This window comes from Micropterus dolomieu, linkage group LG01 (assembly GCF_021292245.1).
Source record: "Micropterus dolomieu isolate WLL.071019.BEF.003 ecotype Adirondacks linkage group LG01, ASM2129224v1, whole genome shotgun sequence".
Taxonomy (NCBI): Eukaryota; Metazoa; Chordata; class Actinopteri; order Centrarchiformes; family Centrarchidae; genus Micropterus; species Micropterus dolomieu.
Window position 1 is genome coordinate 15585076 of NC_060150.1, and position 10429 is coordinate 15595504.

The following is a 10429-nucleotide window of genomic DNA, read 5'->3' on the forward strand; positions in this document are numbered from 1 at the left end:
GTTGCATTAACATTGGTGGGGTCATCAACATGAATATTAAAATCGCCACAAAGAACAATTCTGTCATAATTTAAAACCAGAGTAGATAAAAATTCAGGAAGTTCTGATAAAAATCCTCCAGGCGGTTTTGGGGGGCGATAAATTATAACAAATATGATAGGTTGCAGCCCTCCAAGTTTAAGAGTGAGAACTTCAAAGGAGTTAAATTCATCACAGCGTACTTGATGACATTTTAAATTTTTCCTATACACGCTCACTAGCCCACCACCACGACCACTGACCCTCGGTTGACTAAAACAATCATATTGAGGCGGACACAGTTCAGCTAGCTGGCTATAGTCATTCATTTGCAACCAGGATTCAGTTAAAAACATAAAATCTAGATTTTCAGATAAGACAAAATCATTTAAGATAAAAGTCTTACTTGAGAGAGATCTCACATTGAAGAGAGCCATTTTAAATGTGTTTGTTCTAGGTGCTGGAGTTGGTGCAGTTGTCCTAATCCTTAAGAGATTACTAATAAGTCTGGGGTAATACATACCCTAGTAACACAAAACCTCTGTTTTTGTTACAGAAAAAAGCATTAAGGATCATCAACAAGACAGGCAGGCAATAGTTTATTTGTAAATTCTGGACTTCTAAAATTCAAAGATTTTGATTTTTAAGCAGAGAGTTCTGCCTATGGTTTTACAACATTTATTCACTCTCGTATCAGAGGAAGATGGCCATAGAAGGCAATATTATTTTAAAACTCTTTTCACACGTACTACACAAAAAAAGATGTTTGTCTATTTACGGAGTTAAATTGTGGAGCACCTTGGACTATGAACTGAAGTGCTGCAAAAGTGTTTGTAAATTTAAGAATTTGTCTAAGAAAAACATACAGGAATGTTACAAGAAAAATCATGATAAACACGTTTAAAAAGGTAGAAAAAAAAAGATTTAAAAATGATGATAATTAAGTGTAAAGATAGGTATTACTGAAAATGTTTGGTGATTGGGGAGAGGATTGGGGTTTATCCATTCATAAAGCAGCTGTTTTTCTCTTTCTTTTGATGTGCACAAAAAGCAACCGGTACTACAAGATTTTTCATTCATTCATTCATTCATGGAAATGTGTGTGTTTATGGTTGGTCTGAAAAAAAGAAAGCCAAACAAAATGTTGTAAAACGGCATGAACAAAATAAATAAATAAATAAATGTTAAAGGATGTTTTGGGGAACAGAGATCCTCTCTCAGTCTTGACTGAATATTCCAGGGGCCTTGTGTGTAAACGCTGCCTACCCACAAAAAGGTTACGTAAGAATTGCAGAAGACAGCTCAGTAATTTTGCCTGTATAAAATCGGTGCAGTGAACAAGACTGTGCTGTCAGGCGTACAGAGCGCACTGAGAAGCCGCGATGGCGCACAAACAGATCTGCCTTTTTACCTCGACTCACCCAGCACATCTTCACCACCTACACATATGGACTGTGTAAATTAAAAATGTCTGGAAATAAAGCCAGGGACAGCTCTCACACAATCTCTACTCTCCATCCTCACCATCAGTCCTCATGATGATGCAGGCCAAACATAACAAAACCGACATAAAAAATGGGTCACCTGTCAAACCTCCATCTTCAAATGATATCCCAGGGTGGGGGAGATCACTGACTGAAGAGATCATTTTGGCAAGGTGTTTAGTACTCTGTATAACTGCTGTAAACATAAATACTGCGTGACATTCTGCGTAATGCTGCATGGCTGCGCAATGGCACTGCAGAGGAAAACACGAGTGGAAGGATTAAGAGCCCATGAAGATTTCCTAGCCCATGATCACTGGCTAATATTTCCCTTTAGATTCCCTAGAGTCATGCTCTTGGATCTGTGTGCTAAACTGGGTCCAGCATTAGACAGACCGACCTGGCGTAACCGTGCCATCCCGGTACAAATACATGTAGGCTATAACCACTGTTTCTGGCAGCGGGAGCAGACAGGTGTGTGTCTGATGTGATCAACAGTATATATGGTTTAACTTTCTACCTAATGTCTTTCTTTAGAAAAATATCATTCTAAACAACTCTCAGAATTTTCTTTTGTTTGTGAACAAGCTGCATTAAACAATCTGTGCTTTCTACAAACACCTAGATTTCTGTATTAGAAAAACTGTTTTCCTGTCTTTTTGGACACGTCAGACCATGTTTTCTTTATTTCAGCCATTATGAGTCTCTGAGTCAGCTAGATTGACTGTTATTGTAACACTAAGGCACTCCGTCGTTTTGCGTTTGTTGCTGATCAAAGAATTAAAACCATCAAATGAAATATTTCTTCTCTTCTATACTTCAGTGACCAGCAACTCGATCTGGCACTGAGTGAAGTTTCTCTTTTTCACGTTTTGCAGCAGGATTGGCCACGGTTGACGCTGCCGTATTTCTGGTCATTTGCATAGTAATTTATGGGAGGAGCCAAGGTCCGTTGATTGGGATGTACAAAGGAAAGGTGCGCTGGACCTGGTGTACGCCTGGTTTTGTATGTGGATATTTCTGTGTGTACATACTTTTCAAATTTCAGGATGAAATCTGTGCAGTCTTTTATACATGAGGCCCCTAGAGAGGAGAGGAACAACAAGAGGGGGGAAAACACCAAAACAATCTCACAGCTCTGACCTAAAACCTAGTAAATGTAGACAGACTAACTTAAGGAGTATAGAAGGTTAAGGATTAAAAACACAATACATATATATCTATAAGACTAATAATAATAATATTAAAAGATCATACATAAAAGAAATGGACATTTCATTGCATCTCAACATGAGCTTGACCTGTTTTCCATCTCGCCTCTCCAGGTCTTCATTTCAAACGGCTGGATGGCTGACCTGGTGGTGGTAGTGGCCGTGACAAACCGCAAGGCAAAGACGGCAGCACATGGCATCAGTCTGTTCCTGGTGGAGGACGGCATGAAGGGCTTCCAGAAAGGGCGCAAGTTGGAGAAGATCGGTCTGAAGGCCCAGGTACCAGAGCTCAGTGGCTTGGGAAGATGAAGTTCCATCAATCCCGCTAGAGGCTGGTTGTCTCACTATTTGTTTCTCCTTCTTTCAAAGGACACAGCTGAGCTGTTTTTTGAGGATGTGCGGCTACCAGCTGATGCCCTCCTAGGGGAAGTCAACAAGGGTTTCTACTACCTGATGAATGAACTGCCTCAGGTGAAGGGAACATGACAAATACATTGAACTCAGTGGCTTAGGAGCTATTTGGCGTCCCCTAACTTTTATTTACAGAGGTTTTCAGTTTTAGGTTCAGTGTGAATAAACATTCATGAATCTGCTTAGAAAGTGCAGAAAAGAAAGAGGCTCCACATGACAACAGAACTTCCCTGAGAATCTTCACATTTTGAAGGTTTCTTTATTATAAAAGAAATCCAGTGATAGTCTGTATATCCCTGGGTACACTGTGAAAAGGAACTGTTAATAGGTAATTCGGCTTACTTTTAAAGATGCCAGTTTGGCTTAAAAAAATGGGGCTCAGGTTGTAGCCTGCAGGTAACTAACTGACTCCATGGCAAAATTATATTTTCTGTGTACATCCCCAAAGCCTCCAAATTATGGGAACTGTTCCAAAACCTAGAGCGTAATTACCCCAAAAATAGAAGTAAGACAAGAAAAATCTATTAATGTGAACTTTTTTTCATGTTGCACTATCAATATTTTCCCCCTCCTAGATGCAACATATTATGACATTTAAAATATTTTTGTGTTTTGCTTTTCTGATCTTTCTTTGCATGAACTTGTTTCAGCGTGTGGAAGTACCTATGTAACAGAACAAAGTACTTCCACACGCTGAAACAAGTTCAAGGTGTTGTTTGACTTAGCAAATAATTGTTTTGGTTTGGTTAATTTGATGATAAATCATCATATCATTCTTTGGAATAGGAGCGTCTGGTGATTGCTGCCATGGCCATAGCAGCCTGTGAGTTCATGTTTGAGGAAACCAGGAACTATGTGTTACAGAGGAAGGCTTTCGGCAAGACTATCTCTCACCTACAGGTCTGAGAAACTGATGTCATTGCCTAATGGAAATGCTTAGCATTTTATGCTCTCTTTTAGGAGAACAAATATAATTGCATCTAATGTACCTCCACAGACTGTGCAGCACAAGCTTGCAGAGCTGAAAACTGAGATCTGTGTGGGCCGAGCCTTCATAGATAACTGCCTTCAGCTCCACGCTGAGAAACGCCTGGATGCCTCCACTGCTTCCATGGCCAAGTTCTGGTGTGAAGTGTTTCTTTGTATTTACCTGCTTCTAAACAGCTCTTAATCTAAAAAAAAAAAAAGGCCACATTGCTGCCGTTTGCTGATGTACTTTGTCTTTTCTCCAGGTCGTCTGACCTCCAGAACAAGGTGGCCACTCAGTGCCTGCAGCTCCATGGAGGCTGGGGCTACATGTGGGAATACCCCATTGGCAGGTAAGTGGCACATAAGTTGTGTAACAGAGAGGCTGACAAGAGGCTGAACTTGTCTCTCTGTCTTTCCAGGGCGTTTGTGGATGCCCGTATTCAGCCCATCTATGGAGGCACCAATGAGATCATGAAAGAGCTCATTGCTCGTACAATTGTAGGCCAGAAGTAAGAAATGTCCAGGCTGTCTTTTCTTTATCAGTGATTGTTAATGCTGTAGGATTACAGGGTTGATTTTAGATGTTAACATGTAAATTTGAAAGAGCACTAATGGCTCGACGGTTTCTGTCACTTTACTGCTCACTGTAGTGTTATTTGTGTATATAGTGTATATTGCATTTAAAAATAATAGATTCCAGATAAAAATTGCATTGCATTTTTGTAAATGAATGTTAGTAGTTGCTTATGTGTACAATATGTTAAATTTTTTTTTCAGATAAACATGCCTTTATGTCAACACTGAAAATGTGCTACCGTGGCTGTCCACTTGATGAAATAAATACATTCTACAGTATGTTTTATTAGCCAGTGTTGGTTAGAACCCACAGCCTTGATCAAGAATTTAAGCAGTGTGTTGTTTTAGCACAGCATCGAGAACATCTGAGACATATTTCATATTGGTTTATTTATGTCATATTAAATGTTTTGACTTGATTCTTAATGTCTTTACATAGTAGATTGTGCCATGCTTTCAAAGTTCATATTGGTCGAAGTGTGTGTACATTTTTGCTATTGCTCTCTGTACTTATGAGGGCCCTCACAAGGATATGAATATTAAAAAAACAATGTAAAGAATTAGATTCTGCCATTTACGTCTTCTCTTTTTTATATTCCTAATTCGTGTATGATTCAATAAAATCAAACATTTATTGAACATGTTATATTATTTTTAAAAGATTATATCACGATAATTATTATTTTATTGTCCAGCCCTAGTTAAGATTTTAGGAGTTTGTCAAGGTGTGACTTGAGTTGAGGCTAATGGAAAAGCTTAGGGATGAATTGTTAATGATGTATCATTAAATTGATCCCAAAGTTCATCAGCATCTCCTGTGCATCGTCTTATTTCTGTCAATAGGTGGCATTAAATGCACGTATAAAGCTTGTAAAGAAATGAGAAATGACAAGGCTTCAGTTTAATTCCATTGCGGCACATGCAGCAGGCAAAAGCAGACTGTTGAATGTGACTGGATGATTTAAAGCACCTTTACGAAGTTTCAAGCTTATCTCTCACAAGTTGGGGACCACATTTTCTTTTAATTTACCTTCTATAGATTTTTTTTAGCACATGCAAAAATCTGTCTATTTGCGTTTTAGAAATTATTAGCAATGTCTTGAATGTATTATTACTATTATATCCATTGCATTACCATGTCTATGCTTCCTTGTGGATCAGGTGCCTGTAAATGTGCAGCATGCTAGTCCGACTCTCTCATTCCCCCAAAAACCCACATCACTGCCAGCTGAGGGACGCCATACCTCACCTGGGAGGGAGGGGCAGAAGTGCAGCTACTGCACACTGATGCTTCTTCTACCGCTCCCCCATCCCTCCCCCTTCCTCATTTTCCTCTTCTCCTTCCTTTCCGCCCCTCCTTCCCAATCTCGCCTTGGCATCGCATCTTCGTTATCTCTTCCTTCCCTCTTTTCCTCCCTCCTTCTCCATCTTTTTCCTCAGCAACAGCCACACCCCGGTGCTTCAGCTCTGCACTCATTTCCACTGCGGACAGTGTGCTCGCCCCCCCCTTCAGCAGAGCAGCTCATTATGGGGTGCTGAGCTGCAGAAGCTCTTTTAACAGCGACTCGACATTTCACTTTGCACTCCACACCTGCTGGGTGTTCCGCCTGACTTCATGTCAGCCTATGTCTGTGACAAAGTGTTTTTGCATGCGTTTGTTGCACATTTGCACTCCTTAAATGTCACAAATGAATCATATAATCACAGGGAGGGATTGCCTCTCGTACAATCCCGTTGCGCCAACACTGCTGCACTTACGGTAGCTTAATTTGCGGTGGGAGGGAACAGAGGGGCCCCATATAGCGCTCATTGTCACTACAGCCCTCTTCACACACAAGGGTATTAGTGCCGCTCAGCAGCCTAAACCTCCAGGTAAGAGATGAAGCTCTTTGTTTATCATTCAATGGGAAATGCTTTATGGTTTCTCAAACCAGCATTAATGTAGAGTCTCGACTATTTTGATACAACAATGGCAGCTGTGAAAGTTTCTTTAAAAAAATCATAGTGTAGTGTATTATGTTGTCACTGCTGTCCACTAATCCTCAGCTGTTTGTGTGTGAGCGCGTCATGGTGTGATGTGCAGTTATGTATGAATTTAGAGATATGAAATGATTTAGTTACTCGCGAGTGAGTTTGGCCCTTGGTCTCTCTTCACTGAAGATTTTTTTTTTAATTAAGTATTCCGGGTTTGTACATGTGGTACTAATGGGTTACATTGCGTTTTATTTGCGGGATCTGTCGCTGTCTTGCTGCGTCCCGGTGCGCCTCTCTCTTGCTGCTGCTGCTGCTGCAGCCTGCACCTTTTGTTCTGGTCCACGCCTGTATGGTGCTGAAACCGGCGCAGCTCCCGGCGATTCGCTGCAGCACAGGAGAGCAGACTAACCTGCGAAGAAAAAGGCAGTGAACTGAACACGAATGGGTGTAAGATTATTTTAATAGTAGTCATCTGAGTAGTATTGGCTCATGTCTTGCCCGTGGCCATGGATTGTGGATATGGGAGTTGCCCACCTTATAGTTGGCCTCTTGTCTGTGTCTGCCACAGCCAGCTGCCCTTGCAGTCAGCTTGCATCAGCAAAAGGTAGCATGGCTTGCCTTGGATGCACATATTTCAAAAACACATGCATTTTTAATATCATTAATGTTTAGTTTGAGTAAATTTGGTCACAGTAGTTCTGTAATCCCTGCAAATGAGCAACCCCTGGTTCTCTATGTCTGCAGGCGATGATGGATGTTCTTCCCTGATGGGTTGTAATGTCTTTTAAATCTATATCCAGCCATAGATAATCATTTAGAAATGTCCAGACTTCCATCAAGCATGGCTCTATTCCAAACCAGCCTCCTTTCAGCGTCACCTCAGCCTCCACATGCTGAGGAGAAGCAGGAACCATGGATTTCCCATGTCTGGACGTGGAAACATTCTTTTAGGAAAAGGAATTAACATTCGCGTGAAACTACGCTCCAGTTTCTGTATTTACACATTCCGATTTTCCGTCTCATATGCCCCCGGCTATGGACACGATATAATGAAAACTACACTTTTTATATGCTGATGATATTCGATTATGTTGGAGTGCAACCTCAGCCAGTGTTTAGGCTTTAAAGATCTTCATCCACGCGGCTACTCATGGTTCCTGATAGGGTCAGTTTGTTTTACCAAAACCAAACAAGATTTAAGTGTTACAGTATTATTCCTCTTGAGAACAGGTGTGTTTGCATGCCCGAGTGTAGTTTGCTTTCTTCTTGGTAACCTGAGACACTGTTAAAGTAAAGCATAATACATCCGGTTTGCTTGTTCAATTAGATTCCGTGTGATTAGAGAGTACATTAAAAGAAGCAGGAATTTGTTTTACTCTACACATATCGGTTTCTCAGCATGCAATGAAAACTCAAGGACAGCTCCAACAGGCAGTGGCAAAAATGGTCTTTTGTCTTATGTGCAACAGGTAAACAGAAAAACTATCTTCCAAGAAAGTCTTTAAGTACCTTATCTCAATGGTTATAGTTAGATGAACCACATGTGTAAACAGTTCCTTTGCATTATGATGGTGACTTTTTGTTGACTTAAGGCAAACCTGGGAGGTTGGTTAACCACGCATACAATGCAAAGAACTGCTAGAAAGGTGCACATAAGAGCGCACACAGTGTATTCATGTAAAATTCAGTGTGAGATGAACTGCCAACATTAATACCTTGCCCCAACTTCCTCTGCCCATTTAGTTGTAGATTATGTGTTTCTTGGCTCAGGCCAAATGGAGGTTGACAAAGTGCATTAAGGTCGAGATGTGTGTCAGGTTTCACCTACTTCTCCTGTGAGGACAAGCCTCGATCAGGCCAGATTGGGCTGAGTCTAATCACAGATGGAGTAATTGAAATGGCCTTAATCACGAGACAACAGGTTGGGTTCTGTGTGTTTACTTGCATAAGCTATGAAAATACTTTAAAGACTTATTTAAATCTGAAATTGAATTCTGGTGAACTCCTTGTTCATATGAATTATGAGTTTGTGTGTGTGAGCCATACATTTAGCCACTTCTTGCTTTTCCAACCACTAACAAACCCAATCCACCTCCCTGCACCACGCGGGGAACGTTAACTATATTTCCCAACATCAGTTCTGATTAGGTATGTCGTCGAAGTCCCATAACCACAGGACCACTCTGCGCTCCACTGAAATTAAGACACGCCATCTTGGCTGATGCTTCCTCTTTGGGAGGAATTGTTGTAGGAGCAATGTTTGGAGTAAAGATCAGTTTCTGGATTTGTTTGTCAGTTGATGTAAACCGGTTGTTGTGCTTGTTTGTGAGGGAGAGCGTTGGTTTTAATGTGCACCATGATAGGTTTTGGCGGTATTTACTGTAAGTGGTGATGTGGATCTCTTTTGTATGTTTGCTTGCATTCTGGTTTAGTGTCAGTGCAGTAAGGTGAAAACAGTGCAGTGTGGCGTCGTAGTCACAGGTGTTTGAGGACTCATGGTGCGTCTTTGTCCCCTACTGCTGGTCCTGTCTGAGGCCTTTTTGCACTACAGGTGTCTAATGGGAGCTGGCAGAACTGTGCTTTAGTACATGATTAAGTCTTGACTGTGAGAGGGACCTAATCTAATTCACACACGTCAGAGGAACCAAATGGCCCACTGACCTGCATATGGAGGACATACACTCTTTCCTTAAAAACATGCCCTGCTTCTTGGCATACTTCTTGGGGCTTAGGAATGTTTTTCTTGGGGATAGAGCAATAAAATTCAGGAAATCAAGGAAATAGGAACAAAAAAAATCTAATTGCGATTTTTCTGCCAAATATTGTGATTACAATTCGATTTACAATTGTTTCTATTGAAGTTTTGCTAAAGTTCAATATTCACTGCTAGTCTGTTTTTGATGGAAGCCGTGTCAAGCAGCACAGAGAAGATGAACCAGGCACAGAATGACATAGAGAATCCGGTCAATTTTCAAAATAAAACACCTTTTGCAGATTTCTGATTGTACATCAACAATAAACACAGATAAAAAAGAAACAAATTAACTAAGTAGCCTACTTGCCTATAGTACAAGTACAAAAATCAAGGACAACTGAACAAATAAGCAAAATCTGAACAAGTCAGCAAAATCAGACAGGCAAAACGCTCTTATTCTGAAATGCCCCATGTGGCTATGTAACGTTGTTAGCCTGCAGTGAGTGGAACAGAACGGGCTAACAGAAAGCTGTTCTCCGTAGTTGAAGCATACAAAATGACAAATTAACAACATGTCAACAACGTAGGACAGGCTAAACGCTCCGCTGCTGAAACACTTCAGTACGAGTTGACGCCGGACAAAACCGCAGCACAGCCACTGCCTGTGTCTGTTTGGCTGGCGCCATTAACATGTTTTCCTCTAGTTTTGTTTATTGTTGTAAAATGTACTCGCCCTGTGCTCGCTCTGATTGGTGAGTAGGACAGTAACAGGAGGCGCATGGCGCTTGTGGTTGGTGAGCAGATCTGTCACACAAGGACGACAACGGGATGAATCTGTAACTGCATGCTTGTTTAAAATGGGTCAGATGCACTGAATAATTAACCTGCATTTTAATCGCTGTCTTCACAATTAGCTAATCGAATTCTTTCAAATCGCAATTTCGATTTGAAAACGATTAATCGTTCAGCCCTAGCTGATACTCTTCTCCATGGCCCTCTACTAAGACTGAACACGCCTTGTGTCAATGTCTTGCTCAAGGGCTCTTTGAAAAAAATCTGTGTGCATAGGACAAACCAACATGCTGTTAAAA

The 10429-nt window shown here is 40.9% G+C and overlaps 1 protein-coding gene across 4 annotated transcripts in view; it reads left to right on the plus strand.

The window, feature by feature from the left end:
- Positions 1–5480, plus strand: part of acadl (acyl-CoA dehydrogenase long chain) — a 13147-nt gene extending 7667 nt beyond the window's left edge. For 3 of the 4 annotated variants that reach the window (XM_046048708.1, XM_046048680.1, XM_046048701.1), the window contains exons 6-11: positions 2828–2992; positions 3083–3184; positions 3911–4024; positions 4122–4249; positions 4357–4443; positions 4513–5480. In XM_046048708.1, coding sequence (XP_045904664.1) covers positions 2828–2992; positions 3083–3184; positions 3911–4024; positions 4122–4249; positions 4357–4443; positions 4513–4606 — 690 coding nt within the window. In that variant the 3' untranslated portion in view covers positions 4607–5480. The remainder of the gene's footprint in view (positions 1–2827; positions 2993–3082; positions 3185–3910; positions 4025–4121; positions 4250–4356; positions 4444–4512) is intronic. The other variant, XM_046048690.1, reaches the window with a different exon arrangement.
- Positions 5481–10429: the final 4949 nt, after the last annotated feature.